The following is a 13,881-nucleotide window of genomic DNA, read 5'->3' on the forward strand; positions in this document are numbered from 1 at the left end:
CAGTGAGCATACATGGGAGAATGCGCATTGAAGGTGCTGCATGCTGGGAGACCTTGCAGCAGTTCATGTGCCATGTCTAATTGTGGTCTTTCTTTGCAGATGGCTGTGGAATGAAACACGCTCATCAGGGATTGCCTGGGGCATGCAAGGGGCTTTGCGATGTCCCATGAAGCAAAGCAACTGCTTGCCCTTGGTGCGTTGGGCAGCCAGCTTGCCCTCTGTAGCCCTGTTGCAAGTGCACAGAGCTCCTTCGGCACGACTGCACTTTCCTTCCATGCGTCCTAGAGTTTCTCTCTGGCCAGAGGAGGGTGGCTGAGCTGAGATACAGAGGCAGAAGTGTCAGCACAGCACGCTTGGTGACCTCGCTGGACTCCCCACCCATGCTGGGCCAAGATGTGGGGGGCCTGTGAGGTGGGCGGGCACCCACAGCCCTCTGTGACACAGCATGGCGTCACAGTGGGGCTCAGCTCTGAGTCCCTCTCCCCGGCATCCCCGGGCCACATTTCCCAGCAAAGCCTGGGAGGTGCCAGGGCTGTTCTTGCCAGTGCTGCTCTGCTCCGCTGGAGCTGCTCTGCTGGCAGGAGAAAGCCAGAGGAACCTGTGAGAGAGTGTGAGACGTTGCTTGCCAAGAGGCAAGGAGCAGGAGCAAGGGAGTGAACACCGCTTCCCCAACTGCTGCACAGCATGGAGAATGAGGTGTTCAGATACCTGCTCTTCAAACCCTTGGATCCCAAGCAGCTTTCCTTACTTAAGGAACTCACCACCTTGGGTAAGGCTCTGGGGGCCTTTGGGGCAGCGCTGTGGTAGCAAAGACGGAGAGGAGACGAGGTGTGGAAAGCTGGGGGCGGGCAGCTGGGAGAAAGTCCCCAGGAGAGGCATGGTGTCTGTAAGCAGAGCCCTGCCGGGTGGTGCCCAGTGGCTCAGGGATTGCTTTGGCAGCCCAGGCCTGCTGCTGGTGCCAGGATCCCCTTCCTCAAAGAGCATCCCTTCCCTCTCCAGACCTGCCCTGGGCACAGTGTGCACTTCCTGCTCGCTGGGCACGGTCAAGAGCTGTGCTGGGAAGCTACAGCAGCACGAGTACTCGTTGAGGGCAAGAGAGAGCTTGGTCACACTCCGCTCTCTCTGCTGTTGGAGGAAGGGGTTACAGAATGGTTGGGCATTGCCAACTCCAAGTGTGATGGGTCCTTCTTTTGCTTTCCAGAAATCTGCAGAGTGTGGGAAGGCACATCCAAGTATATCCGGAGACAGCTGCTGGAGAAGAGGGTGAGTCTTACCTCCTGCTTGTGGGCCAGCTCGTCCCTTTGCACCTGAGCAGCGGGCAGGCCACACAGCACCATGCCCAGGCCCAGCAGGTCACCCAGCACCTTTCCTACCTCCGCCCAGCGCTGCCATGGCTCCCTCTTGTTTGACTTTTCAGGCGGTGGATATTGGAATTGGGAGCTTTGCAATTGTGTCAGCTCGTGCCGCCGCCGGAGAGGATGGGGTTCTGGTTGTGGATAAACCCATTTTCCAGCTGAACCAACACGTCCAGCGATTTTACAAGATCAAGGAGCCTAAAACCAAAATTCCTTGTAAGAAGAACTTTGTTTTGCTTTGCTCCACTGCACAGCCCCAGTATTTTACTCTGTGCTGAAATCCCTGTGACATGGCAAGAGCAAAATCTTTTGCAACCTGGAGAGTGTGGGGAAAGGTGCACGTGGAGTGTCCCAGCACCCTGCCCCTCCCCTGGCACCAGTCCAATCTGCCCAGCTCTCCCCAACCTCTAGCTGGATGCTGGGAGCCAGAGGCAAAGCTTTCCTGCCCTTTCTGCTGCCCATCAGCACTGCTCCGGAGATGTGGCCAAAGAGTGTTGCACGAGGCCGGGGTACTGCTGACCTTTCCTCTGCGAGTCTGCTGAACTGTGCGGGGAGTGACAGGGTTGGTCTTTGTTTTTCAGCTGACATGTTTGAGTATCCACTGAACTTCCAGGAGATTGCTGAAACCATCTCCTTCCGCGTGCCAATCGTAGAGCAGTGCGTCCATGAGACCTTGCTCTTCTTTGCTGAGGCCATTCGAGGAAAGAAGGAAGTTGACTTCTTCTTCAAGAGACTTGGCATTCTTTCTCTGAGAGGGCAGGAGGTCATCATGAACTTCTTTGATGACTGCGTACTGCAGCTGGATGCCACGGGCAACATGCTGCCCGCTCTTCTTGGGGTGAGCTTGCACGCTTCCTGGGCTCCCTGCAGCACTCTAAAATGAGGTTTGCCACCCCTGGGAGCAACAGACACGTGTCTGTGGCCTCTGCTCACTTGTGTCTATCCTGATGCAGGACTCCAAGATGATGAATATGATTGCATTCAGAGGCAAAAACAAGTTTTCTCGACAGAGTGAGGATGGCTGCATCGTACTGCCAAGGTGAGCACAACCACTCCTGCAGCAGCCGGCTGGCCAAGGGAGCAGCTGTCTCAGTTCATGCTTTGGGGCAGCTTCATGCCAAGGCCTCTCTCCTGGCAAGGTTGTTAGGCAAGAGCAGCCCTTTTCTGGGAGACCATTCAGCCCATGGCTCGGTCTACCCAGACAAAGCAGTCCAATGGGCCAGGCCGTGGGCTGTGGGCCGTGGGCCCTGAGTGAGAGAATTGGGAAGTGGGGTGGGGGCAGCAAGGAGGGTCCCGCTGTTCAGGGCAGGCACGAAGGTGACAGAAGTTCAGGGGCAGAAGTTGCTGGAGACTGGAGGGCCCCTCAGCTCCCACAGAGAGTTCTTCCAAGGGCTTGGCACTGGCTCCCAAAGAGCCCTGTCAGCAGGTTCTCTGTGTCAGGCACTGAAGGAGCTTGGTGACCGTTTTGCCCACTGGTGTCTTCTCGTTTCCAGAATTTCAGTTGAGGGCTCGAAGACCAGCCAAGATATGACTTTCTTCAGGCCCCAAAGAGGGTTGCACCCATGGAGCAGGAGTGCCCGAAGAGGTACGTGAATGTGCCTGAATTGGATGAGGAAATCTTTTCTCTGCTGGGGAAGTCACTCCCAGCCAGTAAGCCCTGGGGTTTCCAAGAACCCTGCTGCCGAGAGATGGGTGAGAGAGAGCAGGACGGGCTCAGGAGGAATGCAGATCTGGGCTGAGTCCAGTGTCCAGCAGGGGCAAAGAGCCCCTGTAATGTGGCTCTGCTCCCAGGGTGGCAGTGAGTGTGGGTGAGCACAGCCAAGGAGCTCTGCCACTGCTGCTTATCTGCACAGTCACAAAGATGATGATGTGGTGTTCTCTTGCTTCCCACATGCAGTGAGCGTGTATGATCCAGTGTTGCTGGCTCGGCGCAGGGCATTTCAAGCTGTGAGGGCAGAAAGAATACACAGGGAGCAGGAGAGGAGAAAGCATAGAGTTAGAGTCAGGTGAGCCTCCTGGAGAAATATAGCAGCAAGGAGTGGGGAACACACCATGCTCTGGCTTGTTGTGTCGGGGTGGTGTTTCCTTCAGCCCTGGTGCCCTTGCCAAAAGGCCCTGGAAATGGCCTTGTGCTGCTGGAGCAGAGCTGTGGGCTGTGAGCCCAGCAGTGAGAAACTGCTTCAGCCTGTGCTCCCACCAGCTCAGCCTGCTGTGTCTCTGTAGGTTCCTGTCACAAGTTGAGCCGGTGAATGTTGAAGAACTGAAACAACCAAAACCTCCAGATCAGCCAAAGCCCTCTGCCAGTGCCAAGCAGCCCTCCAGAACGGTACGCCAGAAGCATTGATCGACCACACTTGAATCCCCCTGGGGCTCCAGAGGAGGGCAGGCATGGCAGCAGCAGCTGCCCTCCCAGGGGTCTCTGCCCAAGCCCCCGGAGACTGACGCTGCCAATGGTTGTGTCTTCCTGGCCTGCAGGCAGCACGCTTGATGCGTCCTCAGACTGAGGAGAAAAGGCGCCAGGTGCTGATTGGCTCGAAGCGCAAGGAGGTCGAGGCTGAAATCCAGAGCGAGTACCAGCAGTGCACATGGAGGCAGAGCTTGGAGAGAAGCCAGGTACAGTGTGAACTGACCACCGTCAGGGAAAGGGCATTTCCCCCCGCTCCTCAGAAGGGGAGCAGTGCGGGGCTCCTGCACATGGCAGCGTTACTGTGGCCACCTGGCAAGGAAGCATCTTCCGTCTGCCCACTGCCCTGCAAGTCGCCATGCGAGAGGAGCTGCTGCAAAGAGCACAGGGCAAAGGCAGCGGCTGGCTGGACACGGGCATATGATGACTGAACCAAGCCTGTGTGAGGCACCTGGCTCAGCTGAGGCTCTGGGGCCTGCTCACCCGCCCCTGGGCAGAAAAGCCCCTGCCGGCCCTTGGCTTGAGGGGGTGAGGGCAGAGCCTGTGTTGCAGAGAGAGCCCTCTGCTCCTCAGTGCCATCTCCAGCACGACCGCGTTCTGAGTGGCAGCCCCAGCTCCTTGCAGCTGTTCTTTAGGACCATCTCTTTTGCCTTTGCAGAACCCTTTCCACCGCCTGCTGGAGGGTGACTCTCGTCCTTCCTACATCATGAGAAGGGAGTATGACCAGCAGCTGAGAGAGAGGCTGAAGGGGAAGGACGGGTGCCAAAAACCCGCAGGGCAGACAGCGCTAGAGGGGTGGCAAAACAAGCCACAGCTCCCGAGGACATCACGGGAACAGTAAGTGTGTTCCAGCTCCTTCAGAGTCCTGGGAGCAGCATCGGGAGGCCCTGAGCCCCAGAGCTGTTGTCCGGGCTTCCCTGGGCTGCAGGGCTGGGCCTCCTCCTGCCCGCCTTCCCCCCATCTGGTGGGCACTCTCAGTGCAGATGGGCCTGGGCACGAGGGCCCCTGGGCATGACACCAAGCAGGGTCTGTCCTGGGCAGCACATCCCCAGACTACAGGCCCGAGAGAAGCCCTGCAGCATTTCTGTCCCTCCTTCCCCAGCCCAGAGCTGAACGTCTTTCTTCTTGGTTCCTACAGGAAAGGAGAGAAAATGAGGCTCTTGGACCACCGTGGGAAGGCCCAGGGCCTGCCAACCCTGTTAGGAAGCTGCCAGGCAGCTTCCAGCTGCAGCAGCCGTAGCTTTCCCGGCTTACACCAAAATGCTGCTACAGGCACCACCACCTGTAGCACCCAGGTGCACTCAAACAGAACCTCCCACCGCTGCATGCTGCCACCTTTGCAGGGGGAGAGCTGTCAGCAGCGGGGGCGAGGGGCATCTTTACAAAAGTAACTTAACATCTTCAAACAAATAAAGAGAAGTTAACAACTTCCGTAGTGTTTGTGTTACGATTGCTTTGCGCGCGCAAATTGCACTGCTTCAGCAGTCCCTTCAGAGTCTCAGCAAAGCGGCATTCTGCCTAGGGAAGGTTGTTATTCTGAGATCAGCGGCACATCTGAAGCCTAAAAGCAGACTCAACATTCTGTAAGCTATGAAGAAGTACAGTGGGTCTCGGTCCATTTATCGGATGAGGAAATTCATGATATACCCAGCGTGAGATTGTGACACAAATGAGTTCAAATATTGTCCAATGAGTTTACTACAAATCCTAGTCAGTTAGGCTGGGTACAGGATAGAGAAAATAGCAATAGTAAAGAGATAGGAAATTAAAGCAAGTGTAGAGCAAATGAAGGTAATGACAAAGCCTTTATTTAAGAAATAGGCACACGAGGGAAAGATATCAAAAAGAATCGACTCACCCCTCCCAGTAGCAGCGCACAGGCAGAGCCAAGCTGAGGAATGTGTCCCTCCCCCGTTCGTACCGCCGCATCGCCGCACTCACACACTCACAGAGCCCACCCATTGGTTCAGGCTGTGACCCTGGAATTCCACTACACTCCACCCCTTCACAGCATGAACCAATGACTGAGCAGGTAGGGGGTGAGCCCCTGCAACCTGGTGGCCCAAGACACAATGCACATTGCGACACATACACAACACCCGCCGCAATATAGGATGTCAAGACAATAAAGGCAATCAGTGGCAGTCCCCTTCACGGTTCTGTTGGGCCAGTACTTGATGTTCTTTCTCGAGGCGTATCTTTTTCAAGGACCAGTAGCGCTTCTGATCCATGCTCTCCAGTCCCCAAAAGTTCAGCAGTGCGTCACAGGGTGTCATGATGTTTCCTCATAAGTGTGTTTGAGTGATGTTGCTCCTGCTGGCCATCCTGTGAACTTAAAACCTCAAGGGGAGTAAAACAGATGTTTAATAGGTACGAGGAGGGGTAGGTCTGCCCTCCACGGTAAGATGCAGGCTGTATTTCGGTCTTGAGTCAACACCTCTGCCTGTATCGGGGCATGTCCTGGCCTTCGATACCACACTCTTTGGCCCGAAATCTGCGACTGAATCACTATATTGGGTACCAAAGGGGGGGTTCTAATCTGCCACATGGACATGATTAATGTCCCCCTTGCAATGAAAACAGGGGTGTCAACTACTACCTCTGTTGGCCATACACCGATTACTGAAGGGTTTACTGATCCCCCAACCTCTAACAATCTCCCCCAAGGTGCAAGGAGACCACACCATTTTGGTCCTGCTTGCACCTTCCAAGGCCATTTTACCTTGTGTCTCCCAGGCTCTAGGTCATCAGGGGCAGGGAGTAGAAGATTATTCATAGTGCCAACTTGTGGCTTGAGTGAGGTGTCCTTGCTTGTAATTTGTATCCTAAGTGGGGAGGCCCAAGTTGTCTGCAGCATTTTTAAAGCACTGGGTCTGCCATCTCTTGGTCTCTCATTCAAGTCTCGCAGGGTTTCATAAAGCCTTTTGGTCCACCCCTGCAAGGAGTGTGAATCTGCCTTCAGAGCAGCCTTCAGGATCCCATTGTATCTTTCTATTAGGCCTGCTCCTGTTGGATTGTAGGGCAGGGGAAACCGCCATTCAATGTTATTGTCTTTAGCCCACTTCTGCACAGTTGCACCTGTGAAATGTGTACCTTGATCACTCTCAATAACCTCAGGAGTCCCGTATGATGCCATCAATCTAGTAAGAGCTTTGATGGTATAGGCTTGGTTTGCCTTTGCTACAGGATAGGCTTGCATCAGTCCACTCGCTGTATCGACACAAGTTAGGGCATATCTGGCCCCCTCAGATCGAGGAAGGGGACCTATATAATCGATCTGCCATCGCTGTAATGGGTTGTGTCCTCTAGTGAGATGGGCCGTAGTTCCCGGCAGAGGTCTTGGTCTCATTCGCGAGCAAGCGTCACAGTCCTAACATGCCTGGACAATATCTGGTAACTGTATGGGCAACCCCCATGCTTTAGCTGCTGCCCACATGGTTTTCTGTCCTGCATGCCGTAATTTCCGATGCAGCCAGTGAGCTATGTCTTCTGATGGTGTACTTCCCAACCATCGGACTCGAGCCAGTGTGTCAGCTTCATCATTGCCTGGTGACTGCAAGGGTTGATGTCCAGAGACGTGGTATGCTCGTACGGTCCTGTGCCTAACCACGTTCCATATATCAACCCACATATCTTTGCCCCAGATAGGTCGGGCATGGATTGTCCAATCCTGAGTGGCCCACTGTGCTATCCAGAGCATGAGCCCTCGGTAGACTGCCCAACTATCTGTGCAGATGTTTAGTGCACTGTTGCCAGGCTCTTGAGTTATCACCATCCACACAGCTCGTAGCTCAGCCCACTGGCTACTTTGTCCATCCCCTTCTTCAAATCATATTGTTTCAGTTGAGGGATGGTATGCGACAGCTCGCCACCTACTTGGGTTCCCTCTGCTGGATCCATCTGTATACCAGGCATCTTCTGGGATAGGGTATTTCCCCTCCTGTACAGGACTCTTTTCTGGACAAGTAACCACTGTTTCCTCAGGTGTCTCGCTGTGATATGTTACTGGCCCAAGTATCTTTTGAAGTTCTTCCTTCAGTGGAGATGATGACAGGCGGCTTCTTTGGCTAAGATAGGCAACCCAGCGTGCTACTGTTTGTGATTGGGCCACCCCGGTCTTAGGAATGTGAGTTAGGTCTTTTACCCACCCCTGAATTGGTAAAGTTGTTTTGACAATAACCTCTGCGGTCTGAGTTATTGGTTCTACTGCCTGCAATGCAGAATAGGTAGCCAATAACTGCTTTTCAACCATGCTGTATCTCTCTTCTGCTCCATGCCAAATCTGTGACCAGAACCCAATTGGGATTCGAACAGAACTCTGGCGCTGCCACAGCCCCCAGCCAAACCCTTCTTGGGTTACATGCACATGTAGTTCGGCTGGAAGGGTCGGATCAAATATACCTAGCGCCTGGGCCTGTTTAACAGCTATTTTTGCTTGCTGGAAGGCTTCTTGTTCTGTTCTACCCCAATCCCATACTTGGCCTTTTTTTGTTAATCGATATAAGGGTTTTAGCAGTTGTGCTAAGTGGGGAATAAAGGATCGCCAATATCCTAATATACCCAAAAACTCCTGCAACTGCTTCGGTTTCGTAGGAACCGGGAACACTTGGATCTTATCAATGATTGCACTGGGTAACACCTTAGTCTTACCTGACCAGAAAACACCCAGGAATTTAACTGATAGCCCTGGTCCTTGTACTTTTTGTGGGTTTATAGCCCATCCTTTTTCCTGTAAATAAGTAATTAATGATGATACTGTCTTTTCTAATGCCTTGATTGAGTCAGACGTTAACATCAAATCATCGATGTAGTGGAACATTTTGACAGTAGATGGTTTGTTCCAATTTGCCAAGTCACGTGCAACCAAATTATGACAAAAAGTAGGTGAATGCACGTACCCCTGAGGTAGAACTTGAAAAGTCCACTGCCTGCCCTCCCACGTGAATGCAAACTGGTCTTGGGACTCCTTAGCAATTGGAATGCTGAAAAATGCATTTGCTAGATCCAGAACGCAGTGGCATGTTTCTATTTCTCTACTTAATGTATCCATGAGGGAAGCGATGTTGGGTACAGCTGCATGGATCGGTGGCGTGACTTTATTTAGTTCTCTGTAGTCTACTGTCATTCGCCACGTACCATCTGGTTTCCTGACTGGCCATATGGGGGAGTTGTATGGGCTGTGTGCAGGTCTAATAATCCCTACTCTCTCCAGCTCCTGCACAGTCTTGGTAATTTCTTGTTGCCCACCCGGGAGTCTATACTGCTTTGTATTTGTGATCCGGCGTGGTTGTGGCAAACAAATAGGTTCAATTTCTGCATGACCCCTTATGATTGCCTGCACTGCCCGGATACTAATACATCTTTCCCTTAATCTGAACTCTCCCACAGTGGTTTGGAGAGCCAAACCCGACAGGATATCAATCCCCAATATGTACTCTGGAATTGGGGCGATAGACACCTTGTACTCCCGGGGTGGTAGACGCCCAACCCCCAATTTCAACCATGTTTGTGTTACGGGGATCATCTGCCCCCCGAACCCACCTATCATTGCCTTAGAGCCTGAAAATTGGTTTGGGTCACCATATATAATTGATGTTTCTGCCCCAGTATCTACTAATGCCATAACCCGCTGTACATTCTTTCGGGACCAATGAATCGTTAGTTCAACGTAGGGTCTCCGGTCTCCTCTGGAGACCCTAGTCTTGGGGAATTTTGGCTCCCCTGTCATGCCATCAGCTCTGCAATCCTTAAGTCTTTTTCCTCTGATGGCTCAACTGTGGCTGCCCGGGCCACCTGAGGAGGTTTACGTTTTTTTGATGGGACTATGAAGTCTTCTAGATTCCACGTGTTTTGTGGAATCCGTTCTATGAGTCTAACTCGTTCCCTTTTAGGAGAGCGTTGGAATCTCTGACTGTTTGGTAACTGTTTCCATAGTTGTAATAAGACCTGGTTAGGCTGTCCATCGATCTTTTGAAATTGGACTCCTGCCCTAATCAGGTCAGTAAACATTTGTTTTCTTGAGACCCTGATGGGTCCAGATTGAATTACATTAGGGGCAGGTCTCCTAGGTCGTGGTGGTGGATGGATGTCCGACTTTTCCACCACCATTCGGACATTGCGCCTGGCGCGCAGGCGCTCTGTCTCCCCCAGATCTGCCACCAATTGGGCGGCCTGTTGTATAATGGCCTCTGAGGCCACTAGGGGATTCAGTATGGATACCAAAGTTCCATACTGATGTGGTGGAGCCTGCTGCAGGATGAGGTCCCTCATTCCTGCAGAAAATTTCATCATATCTGGGCTCTCAAAATTGTCCTCATAAATTGCCTCCTTCATACCTAATTCTCGGATATAATTTTGTAAGTCCTCCATAGAGGACCATAGACCGGTATTTAGTGGTATGTCCATTTTATTCGCCCATGTCGCACGGCATGTGGCCATTAACCATGCAATCAGTGAATGATTTTCTTCATTGTGTTGCACAGCCGCATATAGTCTTTGCCTGAGGGCCGGGTGAGTAGTAATTGATGCCAGTTTTGAGATTTCTGGCCCATTCACCACAACGCTTTCTGCCCCCATGTCATATAGACTGAGTAACCATGCTGGCACACTCTCTCTTGGTTTTTGTCTAAACCGTTGTACTAAATCCATTAATTCAGCTGCCGTGTATGGGCGAGCTGTTACATGTAGTGTGCTCTGGGCAGGGGTCCACTGGTCAGGGGGCAGCCCCGCTGGCCTGTCCTGCGTTTTTTTTTGTTTTTTGAGTTACTACTGGTCGGATCTCAAAGGGATCTAGCTCTAGTGGAGCCTCAAGATCCGATTTTTTAGTGCCTTCATTTTCTGAATCCAGTTCATGTGGATTGTCATGTATAGGATCTCCAGTAATTTCTAGAGAGATGTTTCGGATTTTTTGTACCGGAATTATAGGGTTAGGTTTTTTCCCTCTCAAAATTGCAACCTGTCTTTCCAGTTCTTCCACACGGTCACGTAATAGTTGATTTTCATCAGTGAGAGCCTCTTCAGTTATATTTAGCCGGTTCAAGGCCATCAGCAGCAGCCACGCCACCGTGGAGGCAGCTAACTGTCGTTCTCGTGTAGTGAGTACGTTTTTGTTTAGACTACTGAAATACTCAGCCAGGTGGGCTGGGGATTCCTGAACATTTCCTGCATCCCGTAGGGGACCCCATTTTTCAATAATACAAGCAATCCCGTGATATGGGGATCCTAGGAATCCCGGGATGTGCCCTGGCAAAACTTCACTTATGGGGCTAGCCTTTCCCCGTCCAAACCATCCCATGAAATTGTTCAAAAATGTCATGGTAATTATTTTAAGAGGCTTATAATTGGGTATCTTTAAAGATATTTGGCTGCCTGGCTCGCCAAAATGTAGAGCAAATGAAGGTAATGACAAAGCCTTTATTTAAGAAATAGGCACACGAGGGAAAGATATCAAAAAGAATCAACTCACCCCTCCCGGTAGCAGCGCGCAGGCAGAGCCAAGCTGAGGAATGTGTCCCTCCCCCGTTCGTACCGCCGCACCGCCGCACTCACACACTCACAGAGCCCACCCATTGGTTCAGGCTGTGACCCTGGAATTCCACTACAGCAAGGTTTCATTATAGAAAGCAGATAGTTACCACCATGTATCCAGCAGTGTCCCATTAGTCCATACTTCTTTTCAGGTCAGTGGAGAGAATCCTGCTGACCTTTGTTTGTATAGTTTTATAAACTGTCCTTTTTTGCTGAGTGTCATTCTATGTATGCAGAGTGGTTGTCTCCTCTGAGCCTCCCCCCACAAAAAAGCAGCTTGACCATATTGTGAAGACTGACACAGATTGGTTCTTCCCAGTTGCTTAACTGCAGAATGTCCCTCTCATCCTCATTGCCCTGGTAGCGGTGTGTAGGCAGAGGTAGGACGTGAGAAACAGGAAATGCCCACAAGCACTGCCTGCAAGCACTCATGCAAGCTTTGAGATAAATGTGTCCCATGTAGTCTCTTGCAGCACCCCATGGTTCAAAGGTTGCATACACTGATGCATTTAGTGACCACAGTCAAGATGTCATTTGGCTGATAAAACAGGATTGTCAAAGTTAGGCCTGGTTTGGCCTGGTTCTGTGACAGGGGACAAAGGGACCCATGATCCTATGCTCCGGGAAAAGGGGAAGGGGGGAAGGGAAAAAGGTAGGGAGATGGGCATATATGAGGAAAAAAAAAAAACAAAAAAAAAAAAACAGCAGCAATGAGCTAAGGACAAAAGACTAATTTACTAAATATGATAGTGGAATGAGAGAAAATATAATATAATACAATATAATTGGAAATGAGGCTCATAAATAAAATGAGAGAGCATCCAAAACCAAAGGCTTTACTGTAATGCTGTAGGTGAGATGGTCAGGAAGCATACAGAGTAAAGCAGCTGAAAAGAGGAGACAGTTGCGTGACTCCCAATGAGTTTTATCTTTCCTTCTGATCGGAAAAAAGAAATGGAATAATGAAGTCTTCTGGGAGCTGTAGTTCATTCTTCTCTTCTGAAAGCAGGTAACCAGAACTACTGACAACCCACAGAAGTGCAGCATTCACTGTTTAACTCCCAGTGCACTGCATGACGTTACGATGTGGAATACTGATAACAGAAATCATAAAATCAAGCCCCGAGATACTTATCCCATGAACACTTAGTACTGCTGTTGTAAGGTACGTATATTGATGGGTCTGTCCATCTGCCCCTCGGGTCCCAGCATAGCATGCCCCCACGGGGGAGTCACGAGGTCTGTTGCAGGCAGCTAATCCCACTGAGCTATGCTTTGAGATCTCCCATTTGAGGCTTTCCGCTCTTGGAAGGACAGAAGTCAATGAATACCCTTGATATTCCAGTCAGCCACAAGGAGACCATAAGCAGAAGAGCAGCAGCCTATGCCCTTTTTTGTTCACCCAGACCCAGATGTGCAAGTAATTTATCAGTGCCTAATCAGACGATTTAAAAGGGTATAATATTCCTTTTTCTGCAGTTCCTGATGGCCAAGAATATTTAACTGACCTGGACCTACCAGTAAGGCAGTGGTTTCTAAAAGTGTAGATCCATTTGCACTTGCTCATTCCAAGGAAAACTCCATTATTTTGTGTCTGGTTTAGGCAATAGTTGCCTTGGGTTGGGTATTAAATGGCCCAAGTGTATCCGCACTTCAATAGGAGTAATTCCCGACTGTACAGTAGTTGCTTAGTCAGGGGAGATAGGAGTTGTGGTCCATGGCCAACTCTCAAGAGAAGTTGGATTGCCACAGACACAGCAATTTCTGATGTTGAATGCACAAGTTATCTGATAAACCTAAGTTATGAACATGTTCTCAGAATCATAGAATCATAGAATCCCAATCTGAGTGTGTGCTGAGGCTGTAAACGAGATGACAACTGCTCGAGGCAGTGATGTTGATGGTACCACAGACATCCCATGAAAATGAAAGGAGATTGGCAGGCACAGTAGTACAGTCAGCATTTTCCCCCTCAGGTACTTGAAAGATAGAGAAAAAGAATATTCCAGATCTAAAAAACTGGCATTAAAAAGAGGGGAAAATCTATCCCAGGTTGATCTTATATGTTTACCCTTGGTCATCTTTACTCTTCTAGGTATACTTATTGAGGGATTCTTTTACAGTCAGGGGGACAGGCCCCACATCAAGTAAATGGACCAACATCAGCTGGCCAGGGGAATAGTTGTGTCCGGTTTACCTGTGTCTGCATCAGCAGTGATAGTCAAAAGTGATGGATCTTTAGGATGGGAAGCATTAAACCAGGGACAACTATTAATCCTCCAGTAGTCACTGAGTCTTTTAACAGCATCAGAGAGGTGTGTGGCCCAGTTGGGTTTTCCCAGTTTCAAAAATTTCTCAAAGAGCCATTGGATCATTCCACACTACCTTAGTCTGAGGGTAGTAGAGAGTACGGAAAACACACTGAACACCTTCCTCTCTGGCCAGTTCTTGTCTTAACCCAAGGTTGAATGGGAGCTGTTGTCTGGTTGTATTGAATTGGGGTTTGGGAGAATGCTAAACTTTTTCTTTTGAGCATTAACAGTGTTTCTTAAGGGAGAGGTTCATCCTATAGTAGGCCAGAAACTCCTTACACTC

At 50.6% G+C, this 13,881-nt stretch overlaps 1 protein-coding gene across 1 annotated transcript; it reads left to right on the forward strand.

Annotated features, from left to right (window-relative positions):
- Window positions 1-347: 347 nt before the first annotated feature.
- On the forward strand, window positions 348-5,187 carry LOC107049154 (coiled-coil domain-containing protein 81-like). Its single transcript, XM_040656421.2, has 11 exons — window positions 348-769; window positions 1,202-1,263; window positions 1,418-1,571; window positions 1,937-2,193; window positions 2,309-2,394; window positions 2,849-2,940; window positions 3,253-3,361; window positions 3,579-3,681; window positions 3,831-3,968; window positions 4,418-4,596; window positions 4,898-5,187. The coding sequence occupies exons 1-11, from the start codon at window positions 685-687 to the stop codon at window positions 5,148-5,150; spliced, it is 1,518 nt and encodes a 505-aa protein (XP_040512355.1). The 5' UTR covers window positions 348-684; the 3' UTR covers window positions 5,151-5,187.
- Window positions 5,188-13,881: the final 8,694 nt, after the last annotated feature.

This window comes from Gallus gallus, chromosome Z (assembly GCF_016699485.2).
Source record: "Gallus gallus isolate bGalGal1 chromosome Z, bGalGal1.mat.broiler.GRCg7b, whole genome shotgun sequence".
Taxonomy (NCBI): domain Eukaryota; kingdom Metazoa; phylum Chordata; class Aves; order Galliformes; family Phasianidae; genus Gallus; species Gallus gallus.